The sequence below is a fragment of the Pholcus phalangioides genome, unplaced genomic scaffold (genome assembly GCF_987345545.1).
Source record: "Pholcus phalangioides strain wild (caught in Gottingen) unplaced genomic scaffold, Ppha-v1.0 ptg000015l_1, whole genome shotgun sequence".
NCBI classification, from domain to species: Eukaryota; Metazoa; Arthropoda; class Arachnida; order Araneae; family Pholcidae; genus Pholcus; species Pholcus phalangioides.
The window spans coordinates 115,093,593-115,121,001 of NW_028301608.1; the positions used below are offsets into that span (position 1 = coordinate 115,093,593).

The following is a 27,409-nucleotide window of genomic DNA, read 5'->3' on the forward strand; positions in this document are numbered from 1 at the left end:
CCTTCCTCAAGCCAACCATAAATTTAATTTTTTTGAATATATGTGTGCTCACAAAAGAAAAGATTAAAATATCGAGAGAAAATACCTTTTATGCATGGCCCCCACAACCTGGAGCGGGGCCCTAGGCTGAGATCTCTTGCGGGCTCCCCGGTTAGAGTTTTCACGGGCCCCCTCTGTAGTTAATTTATAGCGTGAAAAGCAAAAAATGATGAGAACTGTCCCCCCCCCCCCATGTACTATTTTAATCGATTTCTGTCAATTTAAATGCTTTTTGAATTGATCACTTAAAATTGATCTGGAGGGAATTCCTTGTGTCCCCCCCCCCCTCCCCAATGCATAAGCGGATACAGGTTCTTCCAACGGGGGCTGACGAATCACAGAGGGTAATCACAGTAAATGAGAAATCCGCCCTTCCGCCTATGATAAAATTTTCACTGAACGGGGAGGGGATCCCCCTATCACCGCCCCTCCCTGTCTCCACCTTTGCTCCGATGGTCGATCCGGCGCACGCCCCACTACCGATCAGCGTTTCTGCTTTGAAGGCACCTGTTTGACTTTGAGCCCTTTTCCCACCCGCGTAATAGACCAGCGCACCTCCTAGAGATAGACACTATCTTTAGATAGACCTCTATCTCTAATAGACACTGCCGTCTTAACGCATGGGCTCACTCGCCAGGCACGGTCCGGGAAGGCCTCTTGAAAATCAAATGTTTACTTTCAACAGTAAATTGGTAAGCAAGCATTTCTAGCCAAGTTATGGCCTCAGAAAAATAACTTTGCCAGTTGACCTCCCATGATGCTATATATGGAGACGGCCCTGACTCGTTATGCTGTCTAAATGGCCCTATACCTCTCTTTATCCCAATCCACCAATATTCCACCCCCATAAAGTTATGTGCTTACGCCTCGACCGGCTCCAAAAAGCCTAAATTGTCTTTCCATAACTAAAAATAAAATAATAATAATCACGCCTTTCCCCAGGGGAGGCTCCTTTGCCGCAGGGCCGTCTTAAGAGCATCATGGACCCCCGGGCCAAGTGGTTTTTCTGAGGCCCTAGCTGCCCTAACTTCTCGAAACATTCAACTACTTCTCGTTTTTCTGAGGCCCCCCGGGCCTGTGCCTGGGTAGGCCCATGCGTTAAGATGGCGCTGCTTTGGCGAGAGCCAAAGTTCCCAGCTCATTAGGGCCCTTTTGCAGCATTGGTGAACCATGATAATAATAATTGTGAAGTATGTACAATTGTACATCACATATATGTGCAACCCATGGCCCGCGACCTAAAACCTGTTTGTAAAAATAAACCAACTAGCACATTTCTAGATCAGTCAAAACGCAATGTAGTCACCAGTCAGTGCTGTCTTAACGCCCACCCGAGTACGGCCCGGAGGCCTCAAGAGAAGAGAGGGTCCTCATAAAAATTAGATCTCGTTGAAATTTTTGAGAATTTGCCAGTTATGTCATTTGGCCCGGGGCCCCATACATATCCGTCTTAAGGGCAGGCACCATGGGCCCCCTGGGCCAAGTGATGTTTCTTTGGCCCCACCAGGCAAATTTACAGAGGCCCTATTATTCTCTTGAAGCCTCCGGGTCGTGCCTAGGTGGGCCTGAAAAAGAGGACAAACTGACAAATTTTCTGAAACGTAGAAAAACGCTTCGGGATTTTTTAGTCAGCTCCGAAGACGTTTGAAATAACATGAAAGGTTCTCATTATGATGTCTGGTAACCCTACCCATGCGTTAGGACGGCATTGCCCTCGGTACAGTTCCAGAGTACTTGAGCAAACCACGGCACATACACACAGGGCCGCAACTAGGGGAGAATCAGGAAAACCGAAACATGCCCCCACCCCTACATTCCGGTCGGAACTTCAGGCGTAAATGGCGCATGCCGAGTAAGCTCCATGCACCGAGCTTTGGCCAAGGATCTCCGGCCACTTCGCGAAATGGACGGCGAAGGTGCGAATTGCAGAAACGATTGGCCAATTCACGAAGTGGCCAGCCCCGTCGCGAATTGGCCGCACTTCGGGCTCTTTGGTGGTAACTACCCCTTCTGTTTGCGAAAGTCTCGACTACGTGTTAGTTGTCATTTTTCCATTACAGATGTCGCCACGAACAAATCATGATCTTAGACATGTGCAACGAATTTATTTTTTGATGCATAAACAAACATATTGTTCACTTATTGGCTATTTATTGTAAGCGCTCCGGCTTCATTACTGTTTTAACATTTTCCAAGATGGACAGCACAGGTACGTGTCACGTGTAATTTGATTTCTTTGAAATGAGTGATATTTTTTTCGTTATAACATTGGGAAAAGCTTCGTTTTTCCTTTTATTTCAATCATCGTGCATATTTCGTTTCCACTCATCCATTCGGTAATCACAAATGCAATATAATTTGTTTTTGTTCATTATAATAACGATTTGCTTCATTCTTAAATGAATCTAGAGATTTGTGTTTATGGTTGACATAATTATCTAGCCCCCCCCCCCTTGCAAAGAAGCAGGTAATTTGAATCGAAAAGCATTGGCTGTAAATAAATGCGTATGTATATTGCATCATTGTTCTGTGCAGTGAAACCTCGATATAACGATACTCTGCGGACTAAGAAGAAAAATGTAGTTGTAGAGGGATTATCACTCTTCTTGACTACTCTTTCCCCTGGATTCGCCACAATGTGCTATAACCCACTTGCTCCGCCCCCCCCCCTCTCACTCCTGCAAGTACACCTGTGTCTCTAAGTCACTCTTTTGATCACTTCCATGCTCTCACACACTCCAAGTCACTATTTGTGTCATTTACATTCTTGCTCACTGTTTTGGACACGGTTCCTCGCTTTATGGGCCACTCTTTTTAGCATTTACATATGCTCTAGGTCAGGGGTCTTCAACCTGTCTCCAGTCACGAGCACCATCAACGCCCATCAATAAATGAGGAGCGCCCTTTATTGAGGATTACACAAATTTTGCCACCTTTCTTTCACTCTACTAGTTTTCTTGGCCACTCATTGGCCCGCTAAGCCCATTGTAAATATGCCACTGGTGGACCACAAGGAGGATGTTACATGTTTCCAGTGTAGTTTATGCTTGTAAATGATGACTACATCAGTTATTTATGGTACTGGACTGCTACTCAATCTTTTATTGATTATTCAGGATGCTCCTGTTGAAAAAAGAAATTTGCATGCACATATGTAAATGGTATATTTATACCAAAGTTTTATGCAGATTATTAATAATATGATAAATGAAAGTTTTTATTGAATCTTGTTGTAGGTGTAGTGTCGATGTTCAGGAGCATATTAAATGGGGATCCTGAAATCTCGCCAGCTGTTGCTGCTCTGAAAGTCCTTCTGGAATTCATGAAGAAAGATAAATGTAAGGGAACAGGTATTTTTTTGCATAGAATGGTTTATGTGTCTAAAGCAGTCAGGGCCAGGCTTTGGCAGGTGCAAAGGTTGTGGCCGCACTGGGCCGTTAAATATTTGGAGCCATAAAAGAAGATAAAAAACATTTTGACCTCAACTTCTTTAACCAAGCAATAGTTTAAATTCGGTCAAAGATAGAGAGTGTCTAATATTCAACCATCTGGCCTAGGGTTTTGACAGACTCCGTCCCCCTCCAAGCCAAGAAGGGTGATGCAGGTGGACTTGGTGTTCTGGGTGCAGATTTCTCCTTTTAAGCAGTGGACATTGTATTCAATATTTCCAGTGTGTTGCGATGTCTCTGCTAAAGATTGGCGACGCACACTTTCAAAAACACTGAGTCTAAAGAACTTCAATGATTTTCACCATGTCACCAACTTGAGTGTTGCAAGTTTTCGCAGTTGGTTTTTGGCAACTTTTTTGCATGTTAAGTAATAAAATCAGTATTTTACTGTATTATTCAATTGTCTGTTTTTTCTTCTTTTCTTTTCTCGCTCTTCCCAGCTTCCATGATCTCTTGCTTTTCTAATAATGAAAAATTTGATACTTGCCACAAAATGAAGGGTACTGATCGGTATTTACAAAGGTACCAAAAGAAAAATATAGCTGGTCTTGGTGTGGTTTTTGAAATCATCGGTGGGCAAAAAAAAAATGAACTAATATCGAAGTTGGTGACAAACAGAAAATTTGCTGAAACTTGAGGAGACACCCATGTTGGGGTGCTGTAGCCCAGGTCCATAAGATACTAGCCTAAAGTACCAAAGGATGCTTAGACGTGTTGCGATTTTGATACCCGGTTCGTCCTTGTCAAAAACTTTCCTAACACAGGTACAACAGAAATGGTGACGTGACCACTGAAAAAGATTGCTACCGCATTGAGTCCCACATGAAGGGGTTAGCAAACCAACCTCTTGATGAGTATGAAATCAGGCAGCCATTCGGAATTGGCAATGAATTACAGGTCCTGTGTGTGTGTGTGCGTGCGTGTTCTAATTAGCTCTTGTTTTTTTTTAAACTTTTTTTTATTAAATTTGTAATTTCAGTGTCTTCAACATACAGTACTGTATCGTCCGCGAATGAGATTAATTTACCATTTATGTTGAGTTTGAATATATCATTTATGTAAATGAGAAACAATATCGGGCCAAGCACAGATCCCTGGGGGACACCTTTTTTTACTTCTATGAATGCACTCATTTCTTCACCTATTTTAACTGATTGTTTCCTATTAGAATAGTATGATTTAAACCAGCTCAATATGTTTCCACGTATACCAGCTGTTGACAATTTTCTTGTGAGTATCTCTAAATTTACGCAGTCAAAGGCTCTTTTTAAATCCAGAAATATCGTTATAGAAAATTTATTGCAGTTGAACCCGGTATTTAAATAATTGCACAGCTCTAAGATGACCATTTCTGTATTCTTACTTTTCTGAAACACATATTGGTTAGGAGCTAAATAATGCTGATAATTAAGAAAATCTACGAGCTGTTTTTTTATGCACTTTTCTATTACTTTTGAAAATATTGGAAGAATTGATATGGGTCTATAGTTTAGTAAGTTATTTGTCTCTCCTGATTTATAAATGGGGTGTACTATGCCATACTTTAAATCACTATAAAAGACTCCTTCCATTATAGATGAGTTAATTAGGTTTTTTATTACATCCACGTGATAATGGGCAATTATTTTCATCATCTTAGGGGTTATTTGGTCAATTCCACTTGCTTTATTAGTCTTCAATTCTGACATAATATTATCAATATCATAATCGTTAATTTCAAAGAAGTACATAGAATTGTTAGAATTAGTCATTGTTTGGTCATCTTCACAATTACAGACTGTGTTTAATTCTATTTCTTCCAAGTTTCTTGTAACAAAGTCTTCGTTAAATTTCTTTGCTAAAACGTTATGGTTATCACAGATAGGGAGTATATTTTGCTTTGCACTTTTATTAAGTATATTCTGATTTATACATTTCCATTGCATTTTTTTGTTATTCTCGCATTTCGTAAAAGTATCTCTGATATATTCCTGTTTTATTTTTCTAATATACTTTTTTCAGTTCCTTATTGTATTCTTTGTACTCTTGCTCGTATGACATAATATTTGGGTACTTTTTGTATTTTTTGTACAATTTTTCCTTATAATTTATTTTATTTATTATTTCTTTTGTGATCCAGTTTCTTTTACTTTTTTTGGGTTTCATCTTGACTTGTTTCGTCCATAAATTAGAGTTTGATTGTATGATATCTACGAATCGTTTGTATTTATTTTGTATGCATCTTTCTTCTATGACACTAACAAAATTTATATTTTCAATGAATTTTTCAAATTTATCATAATTTATTATTTTTATATGTTTGTTTTTTTCATTTTCTTCTATGTTCTTTTGTATTTTAGAAGTTTATGTATCCTAATACTGGATAGTGTTTGTTTTGATATCTGTTGTCTGAGTTTTATACACTGTGAATTTTTCTATTGAATTTATTTTTGATCTATAGAATACATGGTTTAAACATGTTTTATTATTATTTGTTTCTCTTGTTATATTTTTGTGAAGGGGGACCAATCCATTTATTGCCATTATGTTAAGATATTGAGAAGTTTCGTTATCATCTCCATGTAAATTTATATTAATATCACCCTCTATTAAAGTATTTTGCTTCAATTTCTGTAAATTTTGTTCTAATTCATCATTAAATTGTGAGATGGAAAAAGAATGCAAACGGTATAAGAGTAATAAATCAATGTCATAATCAGGGAGGTATATACATAATTCTTCAGCAGTTAAAAATTTAACATTTTTCTCTTGTATTGATTTGATATTTTTATTTATATACATTATTACTCCCCCGGCTCTATTGTATGTTCTACTGTTTATATAGCAATAGTAATATATTATTCCTTCAAGATTGTCAATATAGTAATTAAATAATTCTTCACTTTCAATCCATATTTCACTTAGGCATATAATATCTATTAATTCATTTAAAGTTCTAAGAAATACCACCAGACTGTCAAAATTTGCTCTTATACTTTGGATATTCAATGTAAGAAACGTCAATGTTGAGTTTGGTTCACTGAGGCAGTTCATAAATTTTTTTGCTTCACTAATGTCCTCCAGAGGTTGTTGGTCCTGCATCTCGAGAAAGTTCTCTGTGATCATTTGTACTGTGGCTTTATTCTAACTTTTGCAAATGTTCTTGGTTTGTTATCCTGATTACTCTTGAAGTTTCATCCCTCCGGAGAAATATTTTCCCTTCTTTCGCCCACGCGAACTTGAAATCCAGTTTATTTTTCGTTTGTCTAGCCAGGTGAAATAACTTCTTGTTTTCAATGGTTAGATGTTTGTTCACATATATTCAGACATCTTGAAAGATCGGGTTTATTTTATCTGCTGTAAGGGTATTCTGTTGCTTAGCCTTTTGAATCCAGATGTTTTTTGATGTTTCACTATTGAATCTTACTATGATTGGTTTGGGTATATTGTCATTTCTTGTTGGGACTCTGTGAGCACATTCAATTTTAGTTTTTTCAGATATTTGTAGTTGTGTTTTTTACTGCTTGAATTATTTCTTGTATATTCTCATTTGGGCTTTCTGGTATTCCATTTATCTCAATGTTATTTCATCTCATTTTGGTTTCTAACTCATTCATATGATATTTCAAATTTCCTATTTCTGCTTTCATGTTTTTATTTTCCATCTTGAGTTCTTGATTTTCTCTACTCATTTGTTGAACCATTTCTTTCAAGTTTTCTACCTGCTTTGAAAAATCTTCCATGCATTTTGAGTTGTATTCTATAGACTTTATAATCTCCTTCACTTCATTTTCCATTGCTTCTTGTTTATGTATGATTTTTTCTGTGACTTGTTGGATGGTTTCCTTTACTTCCAGTTTGAAATCACCTATGATTTTTTCTATCCTGTCAAAATTGTCTTGCTGTGTATCATTCACCGCTGTGGCTCCTTCATCTTGTTCATTTTCACAGATTTTACATGTGAATTTGCTTCTTTTGTCTTTTGCCATCCTTCTAAATGCAGATTTGTTGTATCCAGCACAAACGGGGGTGTATATATTGTTTACACACTGTACACAAGAAAAATTCGTTCACGTCTATCACTTTATCGTTACACTTCCTACATCGTGATCCATCCATCTCCTGATTGTTTTCCCCAATGAAGAAATCGTATATTCTCAGTTCTTAGTTTAAAATTGTTTTCATAGATGGCGACTCTGATTCCTTATTTCTTTGTTGTCTAGTTATGTCGCTGTACTTTATTCATTTATTTTCATTACTTTTTAATTATCATATTGTTATATTATTTGAACATAATTACCGTTCCCACAGTCCTGCAGCTTCCAGTGCTGTTGTTTTAGTTTTAGCTTAATCTACTGATAAAACACTTAATTTATATGTATTTTTCGGAGCTCAGTAACTGGCTGTTTGTAAACATTGACGGCATGTTGCCATCCATTCTTCTTCTATGCTTGAAGAAAACCTGCCTACAAAATGCTGGATTACTGGATGGACCAGACTATCGCATGGCTGTATTGTGGAGAGTCTACTGTACTCATTGGTGTATACTGGATTTTCTCGGGGGGGGGGGGGGAGGGTTGAGTTATTTTCTGCAAAATAACACTATAATCCTGTCTCGGGGGGGGGCGAGTTTGAGCATACTAATGACTTCCTGAACACATTATACACACATCTAGAAACAATCATGTTTAGATGTGTTCCAACAGCGTGGTTTAATAGTAGTATCGTGTATGAAGCCAGCACATCAATCCTCAAAGAATCAAGTGGGAAAATGGTAAATTATGTGTGTAGAAAATTTTAGCAGCTTGTTATACGAGATGTATTGTTATAATTATTTGGAACTAAAGTTTGAGTATTTCTACTGTTATCTTAATGACTTTGAAATATAGTTCTATCTAATAAATATCAGCAAGTTTGCATTTGTGTTTTATAACTATTTTTACAGCTGAAACATTGCAAGGTCTTGCGGAAAATATCAAAACTGCTGCAGCTGCCCTTGCTGACAATGATTTCTCATTTACATCAGTGAAATCCGCGTGTGAGCTCTTTAGTCGTTTTATCACACTCACTGCATTAGACCATAGCGTAAGTACTCGTAATTTGATTGTTGGAAAGCATTTAATTCTTCATGTGAATTTGCTTCATAATGTGAGGATCCATAAGGTTATGTACCTATGTGAGAGAGAAAATATTACCCGTACTCATAGGCACATACAGGGGAGAACAGAGCGAGGAACCCCCCCCCCATTTTCCAAACAATTTGTACTGCTAGCACAGGCGGGAGGGTGGAGGTCAAAAATCTGTCTCCCCCTATTCGAAGAGCCAATGTCTTATGCCTGTACTGTAAGGTTGTTTTTTTATGGCCTGTTAAATACTTCCAGGCTTCCACAAAAAGATATGCTGCATAATAATCGAATCTCAATAAGATGAACAGACTTCATACATATTGAATATTCCTCATATTGAACACAATCAAATGGTTTTATCTATGAATACGAAATTAGGTTGGTATGAAACATTTTCTGTGTTTCTTTGAGATTAAATTTATTATTTAATTTGTCTTAATGAGGTTTGACTGTATCAGTAAAAATTCAGGTCAAGAGTAACTCAGTTTAGTGGGGATTCCCAAGGCGAGCAAAAAATTTGTAGCATATTTTGACTTGATAAATGGTTTTTTTTTCAATTTGAGTAGTACGACCAAAGACTTCTAGATGAGCGCTAGTATTTACGAGGCTTTATGTATTCACCTTATCTGTGTGGCACCATTTGATCACAACTAAATTGCTGATGCCATATCCACACACACACTGTTGGCTTTCTATCACTGTGGGCAAAGCTGTATTAAGAAGTTGAGGGGCATGGTCCAAGCATTTTAAGGCCCATTTTTATTATTTTAGGGAAAGATCCCAAGTTGAAAATTATATTGTATGCATATGGGTGAATTGACGAAACCTTCCAATAGTCCAAGGACCGTTGTTTGGTTTTGACCCATTTGTTTAGACATAACTGACTACGGGAGTGACATTCATAGCACAAACCTATGAAAGGCTGTCTTGTTTGGTGTTAATGTGTGTGGGAATTCCAAAGATCCTGACCCATCAGTATAAAATAATTATATACAATACTATTGTTCCTTCTAATTTTTTTTACGTGTGTTGTATATGATTCTGCATTAGCTTGTTGAAAAATAGTGTAACATCCACTGTTACACAACACAGGATTCCTTCCGGAGAATTGGCGCAGTGATGCAAAGTGAGCGAGAGACAAATAACACAAAGTTTTCAGGAACAACAGTTATTTACTCAACTTTAACAAAGTTGTATGACCTATTAAAAATGTTAGCATCAAAGAGAGAAACAAAATTATTTTAATGATCATACCACATCAACTTCAGATATTGCAACATCAGCATACTTGGAATATCCCATAACCACCATTATAGGTGCAGATAGGTAGAAAGTATGCACATACACAAAAATAACGTCAGTAGAGCAGATCGACCTCTGAACGAGAAGGTCGCACTATGGGGATGTGACGAGGAGAGCACAGGAAGAAACCACTGGCAAAGTCTGTAGAGGATTGGGGTGAAGGACAGCCGTGATGATGATGATGAAGGTCCGGTCCAGCTGGTATTGTGTCACTGCACAAGTGAGATCCAACGAGGAATAGTCATATGGCATCACGGACGATTTTGCCAATCAGTCACATGAGAAACTCCCTAAGGAGCTGTTAGTGAACTACATCATTTTGAACGATAGGAACAAGCAGACAGACTGTCGCTGGTGGGATATATGTATACCTATAAAAAACACTAGTGGCATGGCCCTGCTCTGGGGACTGACCACCTTGAAAAACTATTTAAACAACAGGCAATAAAAAATGTGTAATAGATCTGATTTATATAATCATTCATGAGAACTGATAATTTGAAACTTGAAAATTATTTTGGCAACAATGATTGAAACAACAAAGGGATTTGATCAGGATTGCACGCCTCTCAGGCTACGGAGGATGAAATAGTAAATACAGCAGTGATCATGCAGGATCTAATGAGGTAAAATAAATATTTTTTCGTAACAATTTATACTATAAATGCACACAAATTCAATTATATAAGCATGTGCAAAAGTTAAGATAGAGGCAAGATGGCCTATTCCACAGAAGGGTCCAGGGTATGTTACAATGGGTATTAGTAAATGTTAAAAAAATTTCTTTTGTCACAAAGTTGTTTGGTGAATTCGCGATAAGTTGAACACAGATGAGTCAAAATATCTCTTTGAAGTATTCATGTAGCCCTAGAAGCCATAGATGAAAAAGTCTGCTACTTGAAGACACTGGACTTCAAACTTCAACATGTATAATGAAACTTCAGGCTATGAGCAGACTTAAAGGTGGGTGGTTCCATGGAACCTAGCACTGCAACCAGAGGTCTATTGTACTATCCCCCCCCCCCAAAAAAAAAAGTTTTTAGTAGAGACCTGTAACTGAAACAAAGTTTGGCAGAGATCTAATGGTAATGTCTGGAAGCTCCCAGGATTCAATCAAATGACGATCAACCCAAGTGCTCAAACCTACGTGCAGAGTACATTCACTTTCACAAAGAAAGTGAGTAGCCGTTTCTTCCTTATATAAACAACCTCTACAGGTTAAGTCACTATTAACTCCTATGGCATTAAGATGCCTTTTAAGAGTACAACGACCAGTAAATAGACCAACATCTCTATGAATAGAATTTTTGCTGAGCTTCAGCAGCTCCTTCTGCCTAAGACTAGAGCAGTCACAATTAATCTCTTTTGCCTGTCGCTGACCATCAATGCTCAGCCAATCTTGGTACTGCTTTTTCCTGAATGAGTTGAAAACTGTATTTCTAACGTACGGTACTTAGAAAAAAAAATGGCGGCAAAATATAATAATTTAATCCATAGGGTTGCCTGGAAGGACGTTATGTCCCTTGGGGTCCAATATGACTATTTATTGTGTTCATGTGTTGTTCTTTCTATGTGCTTTTGTTCTGTCTCTTATATGCATTTTGTGTTTGTTTTTGCAAATAAAATAAATAAAAAAAATTCCTGTGAAATGCTCAAAGATCACTCAAGCCAGATGAACAGAGTCCTAGAACCTCTTCCACCCAGCTTGTCAGTCAATTCGTTACATGAGATACCTGAATAACCAAGTACCCAGCAAAGTTTGACTCTGTTGTCATTGGATAGATTACAGAGTGTAGTGTAACCCCCCCCCCCCAAATTACGAGTAACTCAGCTTACAAGTTTCGCAATACGAACAAAAATTGTAAACAAATTTTCTGACTTGATGAACTATTGATATCTCACAATATGAGTAATATCTAATGTGTATACCAGAGCCTTCTAGATGAGGACTATAGTCTACTATATCTCTCAATACTACATTGGCTAAATACCCCTTGTTATTTTCTTTCCTAATTGCCATAGATCTTTTGAAGATCCCCAGGATGATGGAGATGTGGATTGAGAGTTCCAGCTTTCCATAGCAACAAAGTCATGATCACTAGTCTACTAGAGGCTTTGTGACCTTCAATGTTACGGGGTAACATAACAGGGTAGTTCAATGAGTAAAACTAACGATAAATCATTAAAGTTTTAACAAATTTAAGGTATTAAAATTTTTTTCGGTCAGCTACATCTATTTTTCTAATTGAGATTTGGCTGCATAAACTAATTACATAAATTGCATAAACTAATTACAATTGAATGTTTTTTCTTTTTTTTTTGCATTTTTTGAAATCCATGAATGTTTTAATTTATTCATCCTAGGATTTCAAAGAGTGTAAGAAAGTTCTTTCACAGCGAGGCACAGTATTTCTAGAGAAAGTCTATGCCTCGAGAAAGAAGATAGCAAAAATAGGCCACCCTTTCATATTGGATGACTCCGTAAGTATTTTGTTTTTTCTTTAGTACTCTCATGGAAACATTTGAATCACAAAATTTAATTATAACCATTTAATCATTTTTGTCACACCACTGTAGTTTTCTGGCCACGAGGGCTGATTAGACCGGGACCTACAATTTATTGCCGATTCAGAGTGTTTTTTTTTATTTGATATTTTTATGTGGTGATGGGGAAGTTGTTTTGCCATTTGCTGTCTATTGGTTTGTATGCCTTCAGTTTTTGGTATGCAACCATTATTGTTTAACCACATGAGCTCATCCAGGCACAGCCGCAATTGAGACGTGGGTAGAGATTAACATGTCTGGTGCCTAAATAAAAGAGATGTCAAATTCATAGTCTAACCACTTCTTCAACAGTACACAGAGCAATGTGTGCTTGCTCCGGGTAACCAAATGTTAAGCTGGGTCCCTGTCTTTGGCATGGAGGGGGGGGGGGGTTGTGAAATGATATTATATACCAGAGGTACACAACATATGGCCTGCAGGACAAGCACTGCCTGCCAAGGTGCTTACATAACATGATAAATGTCTAAGCTGACCATACTTCCTTTAGAAAAATACAGGGAATCGGGATCTACACGTGATATCACCAATTACAGCCAAAAAAATTATCGAAGGCAAATAAAGTTGTCAATTGCAACCAAAAAATATTTTCAAAGGCAAGTTAAGTTGCGGAAAGACTAAAATGGCTGAAAAATCACCAATGGTGGGAAATAGGGGACCGAAATCACAATGGATAAAAATTTAATTTTTACATGAAAATGATCAAAATTCAAGTAATCCTTGTTAAAAATAAGGAGAAAAAAAGGGACATTTTATAAAGAAAAGTTAGGGTGGCCATAAGCTATGGGAATACAGGTTGTATGGTCACCTTATAGGTATGTATATATATATATATATATACACAAGTTTCTGGGACCTGAGTGGCAGAAATACCACATATCTGGCCTGCTGACTGAAAATGTTGTGCACCCCTGTTGTATACCAATCAACATAATTTTATTTCACAGTTGTAGGGGGATGGGGGGCATAATGCATTTAGAGATAAACTGGCACATAAACATCTCGCATTAGTTCTGAAGTAAAGTTTGTTGTCAGATCAGAAGTTATTCTTGTGTGAAATATGATCATCACAAAAAAAAGAAAAAGATTAACGAGAATATTTTGTCTTAAAGACTATAAGTGCTTGGGGTGGTTGCTGTTCATTATTTTATTGAAAAAAATGTTTGATAAACTTTTCTGACATAATTATCATAACATGATAATAGTTTATTTCTTTCTTTCCTGTTGCAGAATATTTTAATCCATTCGCATTCTAGAGTTGTTTACTACACATTGATGGAAGCATATAACTCGAAAAAGAAGTTCCATGTTTATGTGACTCAGTCAGCTCCAGATAATAGTGGGTATGTATGCTATGTTCAGTGATTTGCTAGTAAACAAACATATTTCTTAAATTCCGTCCTCTACAAACTGTCAAAATATTTTATGGTCCAGCTTATAGCTGAGACTTTAACAGAAACCAACGTGGATAGTATTTTTTTTTAATCAAATCTAATATTATAAAACTTGAACTTTGAGTTGGTGTGCAATCTGCTATTTCTTTATCACAAAATTTTATATATTTAGCTATGGAAAGTCAAAAAAAAGTTCCATTATTCTAATCTTAAAATTGCACAACCTTTGACTCACAAAGACATTCCATCCATCCTGCGAAAGATGTTCACAAAAAGAATTATTAACTTATGTACAAGGTTGTTGCCCAAGAGCATTAATCATCTCATATATCTCGCACAGGGCTTGAAAAAAGTTGTGCAGCTCTGATCTAGGAGCTTCATGATTCTGGCAGGAAAACAAATTGCAAACTGGCAGTTCCAGTTGCAAAATGCAGTGATATGTGTTTCTTTAACTATTCGCAAATGGGAAATGTTTGTCTCACATTGTACAAAGGGGAATCAAAAGTTATTTGCACTCTTATCATAACAAATCTTTAGATTTGGCACATGACATTCTCTGTATGTATGCTTAGAAGTTATAGATACTACGGTCATGTTATCGAAATTTGACTTTGATAGCATAATTTTTCGTACTTCTGTTTCAATGCAAATATGAGTGTTTCATTAGCAGTGTACGCTAAGAGGGGACAGTGCATTGATCCAATTTCTCCGTTGGGAAGCATCTTGATCGCATCCGATGCTCATAACACAGTACAGGAGTGTCATTATGCCTTGTATCAGTGTGTATGAGTGGATTGAAAAGTTTAAAAGTAGCCTGATAAGGAGGGGCAGTCCCCCCCCCCCCCGTCAGTTTCCACCACTGGACAAGTAGATACAGCAAGCTTGAGAAATTATACTGGCAAGTTACCATCCACAGTGTTGTTATTCTCTGCAGATTATTCATGGTTCTTTATATTTACCACTTCCTCCCCCAAAACAATTTGTGTAAATAAATTGAAAAAATGAAATGAAATGCAGACAATTTTTGACTTTCCTCTTGTACTTATGAGATTAATGATTTCTGAATCTTGTATTTTCTTCTGCATAGTTGATGATGTGCCATGTTTTTCTGGTATTTTTCAGAAAGAAAATGTATGACAAATTGACTGCAGCAGGGATTTCGGCCACATTGATATTAGACTCAGCTGTAGGGTAAGCTTCTGTGCTCATGGAATAACTATCTGTAATTATACCACAGAAAAGGTATAGCTATGTTTAATGCAGTGGTTCTTAACCATTTTACTGAACTGCATCCTTGGTAACTTTGATTCACATTCTCTCACCCACAGTAAAATTAAATTTATGACTGTGTCAGGGAACATTTTCCATCCTGCATCTTCAAGCATGCTCTCTTTCACCACTGGTTAAAAACTGCAGGATTAATGCAAGAATTCTTATGGAAATAGAAGATGATATAATGTTGTAATTTGAAATCGTGTTCACAAGATCAAAATTCATAAATATTTTATTGCTTCTGTTAAGATTTGTGTTTTTATTTTTGTCTTCACTTATCTCTTTTTGTTATATTTTACTCAAAATTAACACCTAACATTTTATTTCCTGTTGATAATGCAGAGTATGTTATAGTGAAGGTGCTTACAGAGTTGGTTTAGAAGAGATTCAAAGTTTAAAAAAGGGCAGATGCAGGAGATTTCATGAAACTTGCACTACTTAATTCTCAAATATGCAGTGATACCCAGTGCCCATGGGCACCATATTTTCTGCACAGCATTTCCTTGAAATTTCCCTCTGAAAATAATGTAAGAAGTTGCTATGTTACAGTTTCTTTACATCAGAATTGGGGACATTTGTTCCTGCTACCCTCAGGAAAAATCATATATGTACCTATAAATTATACGCATGAAGGTTGGGAACCACTGCCTTTAATTCAATGTATGTTTTTCAATTTTCTTCAAGTCAATGTCTAATTTTGGAGACGTTTCTCTCTCACACAAGTATCATGAGCAGGACTGGACAAATCGCAGAAAATTTACATAGTTGGGCATGTGACGTAAAATAATGTCCAAATCAATATTTTTACATGCCCAAAAATTTTTTTCCAAATATTATTACTGGATTAACTTATTTCTTTGTGAAAATCATTTCTCAATGTTAAAAATGATGCTCAAAATAGCTTTACTTGAAGCTATAAGTATAAGTACAACAGTTATTCACATAATCATCTTTAAAAAAACATCGTGTGTAATTTTTGATATGATGAAAGCCAGCACAGGGTTTCCCAATCTTATTTGTCTTACCAGTTCCTCCCGTTAAAACATCTTATCAGATTCGGGCCAGAATTTATCCATTTTTGGACTATAGATGATGATCATTATAAACTACTATCCTGTAAAATTTGGGACAAATTAATTTTCCTATATTATCAGGCTCTTGAGGAGGGCGGTCGTCTCCATATCCCTTCTCTGGTTCCGTGCCTGTCCCGCCTCGTCTTCTAGGTTGGCTTTAAAGGGACAAAGAAGTTAGGTTCTTGAAATGGAAAAAAGGGGGTGTTTCCTTCATGCGACCCGGTTGTCCACATCTCACCAAAGCCTCCTAGATAGAGACTATGATACCCCCAGGTAATATCTACAAGGCTTTAACCTCACACACCTGCTTCATTCTGGGCCTGGATATCTAAAACGTAGGTCTGTGAAACTCTGAAAAGGTGTTCAGTTGTGTTTGTTTCAATTTTTTATTCCATACACATATGTTGTACTCTGGGGCTGCTTGAGACAAAGTCTACATTCAAAGAAACAGCAAGATTCTATGTCATTTCAATTTTATTTTTACCCTTTTACCTTAGATTTGACGTCCCTCCTATAGCATACAAAGATAATTTTCCTTGTGCAATTGCACAGATCGCACTGCCCTAAGACTGCCACTGTTTTCCACATGGTTGGTGTCTGAAAAGAAGTCCATGAGTTACTGTTCACTTCACTCATGGAATCATGACCGTTCCAGGACCGAACTTGGGCAGGTGAGAGAGACGCAGCAGCACCAAGCCGCAAAATATTAAGGTCCATAAAAATAAAATGGATTAAAATGCATTCATTACACAAGCCATCACAACTGCCTAATAAAGTCCTAGCTGGAAATTAAATAATTATATCTAGTAGCTCCTGCAGTAAATAACAATCATTAATGAGCTACCGTCAACAAACCTTATTAAACAGCATGTTGAAGAAGTCCTTACCCAGACTTCTTCGTAATGGAAACATACTTCAGTTGGATAAAGTACAAAGGACATCCCAGTTTTGCATAATTATGTTATTTATTTTACTAGCCCTCCACCCTTAAAAAGATTTCTGAACACACATGCCATAAAATCAATATTTGCTTTATTACACATCCATACAGTTATTGTGGTGAGTCACAAAATGACTGATTCTAGCCTTGCAGTAATTTCAGTAAAATAAAAAATTAGTCTTTTAACCCCTTTATTTCAAATGTCACAAGGAAGAGATGTTGGTGGAACACTTTTATTGCCGTCAACAATCAAAACACAAAAGTGTTTTAATTTTTTTTATATGGCCAACACGAGCACGAGGCTGAAAAAAATACATGTCCGGTAAGAATTTTTATATGCCCTGGACATATCATGCGATAGATTTGTCCAGCTCTGATCATCAGTGTTATTTCCTCTTTGCATTTACTCATGAATGAAAAAGACTGCACACATCAATTGCAGGTACATCCTTGAAAATGTTGACATGGTATTATTTGGAGCCGAAGGAGTTGTTGAGAGTGGAGGTATTATAAATAAGGTGAGAATGCGCAGTTATTTTTTTTATAAATACAAAAGTTGATGATCATTTTTACGAACTTCAACAATCAGTTCGTGAAATCGAAAATTTCTAGACGCGAAAGATGTCCAAAGAAATGGCATATTGTTCGGGACCTGAGGACTAGTTCACATAAATGTGCCCATTCTTAAATTAGAAGTTTGTAAAATCAAGCAGCTATTGTATGTAAATTACTTTTAATCCTTATGTAAATTACAACTTAATGAAGAAACTTAATGAATTTCACAAATGCAATGAAGAAACCTAATTACGAAAAAAAATTTTACTCAGAATTTACGTTTTTTTCATTTGAAAATGACACAAACTATAAAGCAATCATACAATAATTGAAAATGCTTGGAAGGGGAGGGGAGGTTGATAACAGTAAAAACTGATGTAATTTTATCACGGTATTAATGTGTACAGTTAATTCTGTGTGTGTATGTCTAATTATTTTGTAAACAATTATATATTGCAAGAAATTTACTTTTTGGAATTTGACCAGTTTACATATGTATGCATAATCTTTACAATGCGCTGGACAGTTAATATTGATATGTTGTTAAGAAAATTAATGCAAATAGACCTTATCTATCATTTATTATATCATTTTTGCCTGTACATAGTCATTAATGCATTTCTCTGTAAATCTTGCTAAATTAACGACAAACTTGACAAGTTTAGCAATGTCATGATGCAGAGGAAAGAATGGGATCTTGGGAGAATATGATAGAACTTTCTTGAACTTGCCTTGCCTGTATAAAAATGCTGCCAGAGCAAAACTAAGTAGTTGTGGAGTTGAGAAAGGACAGACTCTTGTGTGTATTAATGAGAATTCATATATTAGGGTCTCTGTTTTAGCATGTTTAGTCAAATCTCTGCTTGTGAATACATGCAAATAGCTGTTGTAAATAAATTTGTGATGTCCTGCATTTTGTTTCATCCTCTACTCATTTCAAGGACTTCCGTGAAAGACATTATCTGCATGTCAGAACCGCTGCGATCCTCCACCAGAGTTTCCTCTAGCTTTGAATATCAATAATAAAATAATAATCTCTTTTAATCTCTTCGAATATCTATGAGACATTATCTGGAACAATATATATATATATATATATATATATATATATATATATATATATATATATATATATATTGTATGTTTTTGTCCGAGTATATTTAAAGCTTTATACAGTCAAATTTTGATAAGTCTAATGTGCAGCGGTGGACAAAAGATTTCAGAGTGAGAAAAGAAAGATTTATTAAAATAAGTGTTATTTACGAATATTATATTCGTAAAACATGTCAAACTACTAGGGAAAAAGGAATTTGAGAAAAAAATTATTTTACTTAATCACATTTAATTATTTGAATGAGAATATTCATGCATACAGTACATACTGTATTATGGAAACGGAAGCATTTATTATACCCACATAAATGAAATGAAATATAAATAAAGTGCGTACAAGATTATTTTCTGTCAAAAAATGTAGTGATTTCTGAATCTCTCTCTCTCTCTTTTTTTCGTTCTTTCATGAGAAAGTCATTCACCTTTTGCAAGCAGAGAAATGAATTCGCTAAATGAGTCTACTAAATTCCATTTTTTAAATTCCTCACATTCTTGAAAACTTTGACCTAAAGGAAAAATTTTATCACTGAAATTCAGAAAAGGTGGGGCTGAGTGTAAACTTCGACTTATACACATGTTCGAGTTATCGGATTTTGACTTATCGAGAATTTACTGTATATTGATTAAAAAAATTTATATGTAATATTGATTACACTGATAAGGTAGAATGTAAATGTATATATAAGTTGCTATTAAATGGCTGATTCTGTTATCAAAAAAGGAAAAAGATGTGTTAAGTAAAATAAATTCCATATAACCCTAACCCATCAATTAACTAATTTTTGAAAAATTTATGATGGTTGTCATTTGACTAACTGATATTAGATTATACGTTGTACTGGAAGAACACCCTAGTCGTCACAGAATGAATGTTCCTAATTCATGAATTTTTTGTTTTTGTCTTTTTGTACAAGTTTCATGTTTTTGTTGTTGAGAATATAAATGATAGACTTGGAAATCACATGTTTGCAAATATTTATTGCCCAAGCCAGAAACACCCAACACACCTTGTTTCAACTTTTCAAGAAGTTTCATTGACTTCCCCCACTGTAGGTGCTAGGTTGAACTTGCACTTATGAAAAAGCGGTTCCATTTACCTTATTGTACCATATCAAGGCAATAAAATAATGCTTCTTCATTTTTCGAATCTAGCAACCCTATCCTGATGATCTTTATTGTGAATACATATTTGCTTTTTGTTTTTAAATCACTGCATGGTAAAGTATGAGGGAATACCAAAACCCTCTTCTTTTTTCAATTATTTAATTAATTTTTTTTTTACATGCTGTAGATCGGGACATATTCCATCGCAATTTGTGCAAAAGAGATGCATAAGCCTGTCTATGTACTTGCAGAGAGTTTCAAGTTTGTACGTCTTTATCCATTGAATCAGAGGGATTTGCCAAGTGAATTCAAGGTACGGGTTTTCTTCTGTGTAAAAATGGCCAACAGTCCTTTATATAGGGTGCATAGCTAATAACTGGCGCTGCAAATTACTGCGAACTGTTGAACCTAGAGGCATACTTCCAGTTAGAAAAGTATCCAAATAATGTGTGGGCTTCAGTCACATCATTCATATTGTAAAGGGTTGTGCAGTTATTGAAATGAAAAAATTAACTTTTTATACAACACCCTGTGCTCAAGAACCCAATTAGAAAGTTGTTTTCCCATCTCTCCTGATGTCAAAAAATTAAAAAATTCCACATTTCACATTTCTAAGTGCGATATTCGCTGAAATATTTAATTTCAAAAATCAGTGGAAAGTTTGGGAAAAACAGCATAAACTAATGAAAAATTGTTTTTTTCCCCTCATTTATGTTGTTTTTCTCTCAATTTTTCTTTGCTGTTGAATTCAAATAGTTCAGTAAATATTGCACTTAGAAACATGTTTTTTTTTTGACATCAGGTGAGACAGAGCACCAACTTTTGAATTGATTTTTTGGACACAGTGTCTGTATAAAAAGTCACTTTACTTTTTTATTTTAATAACTATACAACCCCTTGCAATATGAATCGTGTGGTTTGAGGTCCACACATTATTTGGGTAGTTTTTCTAACTGGAAGTATGCCTTTTACATCAACAGTTCACCAGTAATTGGCGCAGGGTTGTTTGGTTTAAACCTTGGTTTAAACCAAACAACCCTGGTTTAAACCAGGTTTTTTTCAAAAAATCAAATAAAAGTTGCCTAAATATAATTTTTTTCCTTGAAAAATATCATATTGGTTCATTATTAGCCAAAATGCTTCATTTTTACCACATTTTATATCCTTGGGGTACATTCTGATGGTATATCTTTAATTGACATAAGATTTTATAAGTGGTTTTTTTCAAAAAGTCTCATAAAAGTGGCCAGAATATATATATTTTTTTCATATGAAGTATCTTAGTCATTTAAAGTTATATATAAAAGACATAATTTCTCATTCTTATAACATTTTCTAACCTTTGGCTACATTCTGATGCTCTATCTTTAGCAAATTCATGAATAAGGATTGCATCACACATCTAAATGTAATGGTGTATTATCTCACAGGGTTTTTTTCCCCTTCACAAAGAAGCAGCTACAGTAGTGACACCATGATGCTAGGGGCAGGTGGTCCTATAATCCAATAAAGACACCAGCTGTCCTTAAAGGACAAAGACTAGTGTACTAGTTGTTACATTACCTCACATACATTTTCATTTTCTTTCCCATAAGAAGTAGCACATCTCCTACTGTATATCTCCCAGTCTTAATATTCAATAGTTGTTTTTTTTATACTTTCACACTGTTAAGCCCAGTTAATCAAGGTTCTACTGTATAGTAGTAACAGAATTTTAAAAAATAATCAGCTATATACAGGGTGATTATAATTTAAGTTTTGATTCCAAAACTATACAATAAGTACTGATCAGAATGATTTGAAAATTTGCATGGATACTCCTGAAGCAATGGAAGTTTCTTTCGCAAAAGAAAAAAGTGCAAAATGTGCAAGTCGACGATGCTGTACTTGGCCCACAGTATAATCTATTTTGTGCAACCACATCATTTCGGCACTTCCACAGCATCAGTGTGTGATAGAACTTCTATCAAGATGCACATTGCAATACCAGCAAAGCAGCTGCTGAAGACCCATTTTGACAGGATGCACCTTAACCCTTGCAACTCCTGGCTGTGGGGGAACCTCAAAATGTTATAAACAGTGGTCAGATTAAGTGGTTTAATAAAGCTGAATTGCAAGAACATCCACATTATGACCATGGTATACTCCGATTTCGTTGTTGAACAAGAATTTTTGTGCTTTCAACCTCATAGCCAGAACACGCGGTGGACAACATATTTAACATTTCTTAAGTAAGTTGTAATTATTTGTTCAATTACTTCGTTTTTTGTGATGTTTCCATGAATTATGAAATCGTGAAATGCTATAATTAAGTTATCATTTTGCCATAACTGGCTATCGTTTCCATTCTGCAAGCAAATTTCCCAAGTGGTGGATGATGTCATTAATTTTACATTTTTAATTCTCTTTTTCCCCTTTACCAAATAAAATTCCATTTTTTCAGGAACATTCATGTTAATTTTCAAGTCATTCTGTTTTTACAGTGTTTTGAAATCCAAACCTTAGTTATAATCACCCTGTATATAGTAAATCATCGCTAATTAATCTGCAGTATTTATGCTTCATTAAATACATTATATTCACCTAATTTTTATTACTTTTTGCGAAATAGCTTCCTAATTAAGCATACTGAAAGTAACTGGAGAAAAACCTTTCAATGTTATTATTAATCATATAGTATATAAAGAATTTTCAAACACACAGTAATCCATTGAGTTAAGCAAAAAATAATTAAATTGCAAAAGTTGGTTTTTGTTAAAATGTAATAAATATTTATTGATTAATTAGCATGGGAATAGTGTTAATTACATTAATAAACATTTTATTTTAGTTAATTATTGGAAGTTTGAATGATTTTTCAGAAATTTTATTGTTGTTAATGTTAATACTATTTAAAACAAAAAACCGGTTTAAACCAAAAAAACCGGGTTTTTTACCAACCCTGAATTGGCGGTGCCTGATGTTAGCTATGCACCCTGTATATATACAACAGGGTGTTTATTTTTTTGTCTTGTTTAGAAATGTCTATACTCTAGTCTTAAACTACTGCCTCTCGATATAATAATCAGCCCTCTGGAACGATATTTTTCCTTAGCCTGCAGAGTATTGTTATATTGAGCTTCCACTGTGTATAGAGAGATAATGTCATTCTCTTCCATTCGTACAAAATATAGATGACTGGAAATGATATGGATATGAATTTTGAAAAGAAAATTCATCTCTACCTGTCATACTTTGACTTTATCTACACTAGTCATTTTACTATATCTATACCAGTCTCTCATCTATTCTTTTGACTTTAAATGGCATATGTAACACTAATAATCTGTTTGGCAACCCACAGCTACTTTTTTTTTTAATCTGCAAAATATGTAGTTTCTCTTGGTAGAAAATATTTTATCATTTCATGCATATTAATACATAATGGCAATTTAATAAGTCCATTTCCTAGAAATCTTCAATTGTCAAAGTTACCGTAAAGAAAGGTACTTGCTGCAATGGAAGTTAATATGCACCAGTTATTTTTGAAAGTTCTATTAATTATTCAATATTGCATATAATTCTCAGGCTTGAACAATCTGCATTTTATACTTCACATGTTTATATTTCACATCAAAGAAAACATGTTGTACAAATAAAATGTAAAACAGAATTTTTTAGGATTGCATAGGGCAGTGGTTCCCAAACATTTTAAAGCTTGAACCCCCTTTTTGAGCAAAAATATTTATCGCTGACCACCCTACATAGGCTGACCATATGACCCAGTTTTCCAGGATATTGTTTTTTTTTGCCAGTAAATTGGCAGCCAAAAAGCACTTTTTAGAATGCTGTTTTGGTTTTAATTAGGCAATATTGACTTTTAACGATATTTAAGTTTTTTTTTTTTGAAAGTGATATACAGTCGAATCATGTTATAACGAACTCCAAGGGACCGGAGGAATCACTTCATTAAAACGAAATTTCGTTATAAAGGAATTTGACGTTACCTAGCATTGTTCCTATGTAAACTTATTTGGGGGATTAGAAAAGTGTTCATTAAAACGAGATTTCAGCTATAACGGTATTCGACTGTATATTTATACAATTCTGTCATATACAACTTATCATTCTATATGCACTTATGCAAGATAGAATTGTAGCAAGATGAATGTCCCTTGATATTCTTATACAGGGTGATTAAGAAAGAGTCATCCGATTTCAAAATATTTATACACTAGGAATCAACTATTAATAAAAACTTTTCATAAAATGCACTTTTTTCCCTTATACTCATATGTTACCTATCATTACGTGTTTTTAATTTTTAAGAAATATGCAATTTTGAATTTGAGTGATTCTCTCTGAGGCACCCTGTAAAAGTATTAACTTGATACATTAATAATTTTACAAGTAGAATTTGGTAAAGATTACATTGCATGATACATGGTAATTAGCTCAGCTGAGTATATAAAGACATTTTTTTTTAGTTTTGACATATTTCTAAAATAAAAATGAATTTCTTATTTGGATGTTTTTATTTTGCAGAATCTCTCCCTCCCCTAGTGCATTGACAGGGTTGCAACCCACACTTTGGGGAACAATGGCATAGGGTAACCATATGACTTGTTTTACTGGGATGTTCCTCTATTTTTCACAGCCCCAATCATTGTTCACCAATATGCATGTAGATGCATGCTTCACATTGAAATTCAACTTTACTCTACAAAATTTCGTTGAGAAGTGAAAATAATTCAAATGTTAGGTAATTTATTTTAATAGCCCCATTAAAAAAATACCCCTCATTTTTATAAAACTACTCCTTAATATTTTGGAGAGGAGTGAAATTACTCTTCGAAATTGTGGTTTTTTTGGACAACAAAGATTTTGTCCCAATCTTGTTAAAAAAAAGATTGAATCTTCTTTTTTTTCCGCATATTCAGTGAAGCTACTTGAATTTTTATCCTTAACTGAAATCCGGGACCATTTTGCTCATGCTTTTACTTGTTCGCATCATTTTATGATCGCTTTTGTTCATAGTCATCTTTTACTTCGTGACATTGTGAATGACCATTGCGATGCATCTTACATTTTTAAATTCATCAGACATTGGTTTTTACTACAAGTTATAGTTGTTCACAATCTACGCCATTGTTTTGAGTTTCACTCAACACTTTTTTATCATGCTTAATTTTACTTTATTGACATGACAAGAACAAGTTTTACTTTTTTTAAATGGTCATTTGTTTCAGCGCAGTTTGACCTAATTGGTCCTTGCGCCAATAGACCTCACCTATTTGTCATGATAAATGCATTTTTTTGTATAACTCATTTTAATCCACTGATTTTCAGTAGTGCTTCATTTTCCACTATTGGTAATGTTAGCAATAACTACCACCTTTGCTTACTTTTTGGCGAGTATTGCAGATTGTCCCTACTTGAAATCCTAATTTTCCATATTTTTCTCTGAGAAAATAAATTCAGCCTGGAATTGTAATGATTGAAAGAGTATTTCTTTTAGGGATTTTTTCATTCAAGCGAAGCCATGCAATGATGCGGACTGCCATTAACTCACATTACCTAACAATCTATTTCCAAAATAAAAGCCTTTCAATGCATTGCCTACAGAGATTGAGGAAAAATTTTTGTTTGTCAAATATTTATGATTGAAGGTATTGACGTATTTCATTTCTTTAGTGCAAAAGAGATGGATCAGTGTTTCACAAATGAAAAATGCCAAGCAATAAGACATTTCTTATTTAGTTGATTATTGCCTGTTAGCTTCTTTCCCTTAATGAAACACTGACTGCTTTCTATTCTGGAGAAAAAGGTATAATTGATTTGGTTGCAATTCTGCCAGGTCAAAATTGATTCTGACCAGCCAGAATCACATAAAAATTGGTTTTGACCAGGCCACTGGCCAAAAGTGGTTTTAAATGGCTAAAAGTGATCAAAATCAGGAAGGATCTCGAGTCTAATATTTTTCCACTTAAAAGAGAGAAACAGATTCTATTCCGAGGTGACAGAGCAAAGCAATTTTTTTTCTAAAGTTGCAGCTCTCACAGCAAGTTGTACAACTAGTAGCCTATTTAAATTCACCTAATTATGTTATTATTTATTAGTTATTTTAAGAAAATAATAGGAGAAACATTTAAAATTACTAAATCAGTTTCAAGACCATATTTCATTGAGCTTATATTACTGTAGGGAAAATGACGTTAGGGGTCTCTGCTTTGGCAGTGAGTTTGAAGGGAAATAGGGAAGGACTTCTGATTACTTTTTTTTTTTTTTTTCAAGATTTGCACCTATTATTCCAGAATTAATGAAATAGATAATTATAGAATTAATGAAAGAAATGATTCCGGAATTAAATGATAGAGGTAATTTAATTGCAATATTTATAGAAGTTGAACTGTACATTTCAATGGGGAAATGCCTGACACGAACTGCGTATTAAACTAAACACACCACATGATATCCTTGTGTTCAATGTTACTTCCTTCACAGCAGCTCCTTCTCTCCAGTAATATAAGCTCAATGCTATATTTGAACACATCTAGATGTCTAAAACCCTCTTTTAGCAAGTGCCCTGGTCAAAATGTCAACCTTCCCAAAAAACAAATGTATAATCTGGTTTTTACTATAATAATGACCAACCCTGATTTGTATTGATAATTCTTTGATTTTGGATGTGTTTTTTTTATGGCTAGAATTCAATTTTATTCAAGTTGACAGTATAAATCTTTACTCATATATAATTAACTAATATATAAATTTAAATATTCATGCATCATTTCTTCAGTCATTGAGTTATTAAGGCAGTATCATGTGTAACTACTTTTTATAAGTAATGGGGGGAAAAAAATTGAAGTTTGAGTTTTGACCACTTGATGTGGCTGAAACTAATATTGATCAGGCCAGTTTAAACTAGTTTCAACTGTCTCTGGTTAAAACCGATGTGATACAACCCTTAATTGAATAAAACACATTTTGGTGTCTTCTTAAATAATGTATATTGATTTGTTTTAGTACTTGTCTTCGAAGAGGCATTCCGTAGACGCTGACTTGACGAAAGAGCATCCCATGGTTGATTACACACCACCTTCTTATATTACTCTTTTATTCTCTGATCTTGGCATATTGACACCTTCTGCCGTGAGTGATGAACTGATCAAACTCTACTTGTGATACTGAATTTATATTATTTCTGTAAATTATTTTAAGTAAAATGAGTGTTTCTAATGGATATGCATTTTGTGTGCATTTCTCAAAGGAAAATCAGGCTCTAGGAAATAGATTTGATGAGTTCATGGTAAAGCTTGTAATTTGGCCTCCAGTTTATAAACAAAATCTGTTTTTATTGAAAATAACATGGTAATTTTCATTCAGAAGCTTTGTTATGAATAAATACAGTCCTGATGAAAGAGTTCCCTGCAGAACAACTGGTTACTCTGAGACATGAGTCACAGATTTTGGTATATTCTGCTTTGGGGAAAATCCTTGAGCTAAAGGATCATCATCACCA

The 27,409-nt window shown here is 35.0% G+C and overlaps 1 protein-coding gene across 1 annotated transcript; it reads left to right on the forward strand.

The window, feature by feature from the left end:
* The first annotated feature begins 2,134 nt into the window (after positions 1-2,134).
* Positions 2,135-27,130, forward strand: eIF2Balpha (eukaryotic translation initiation factor 2B subunit alpha). Its single transcript, XM_089245212.1, has 9 exons — positions 2,135-2,248; positions 3,276-3,377; positions 8,413-8,552; positions 12,260-12,376; positions 13,688-13,800; positions 14,974-15,042; positions 17,579-17,654; positions 20,096-20,221; positions 26,914-27,130. The coding sequence occupies exons 1-9, from the start codon at positions 2,236-2,238 to the stop codon at positions 27,070-27,072; spliced, it is 915 nt and encodes a 304-aa protein (XP_089101338.1). The 5' UTR covers positions 2,135-2,235; the 3' UTR covers positions 27,073-27,130.
* The last annotated feature ends 279 nt before the right edge of the window (positions 27,131-27,409 follow it).

Bases quoted from the DNA above. Each gene is read 5' to 3' on its own strand.
- eIF2Balpha (XM_089245212.1), top strand. The intron at 13,801-14,973 runs GTATGTATGCTA...GGTATTTTTCAG, and splicing joins TCAGCTCCAGATAATAGTGG to AAAGAAAATGTATGACAAAT. The intron at 20,222-26,913 runs GTACGGGTTTTC...GATTTGTTTTAG, and splicing joins ATTTGCCAAGTGAATTCAAG to TACTTGTCTTCGAAGAGGCA.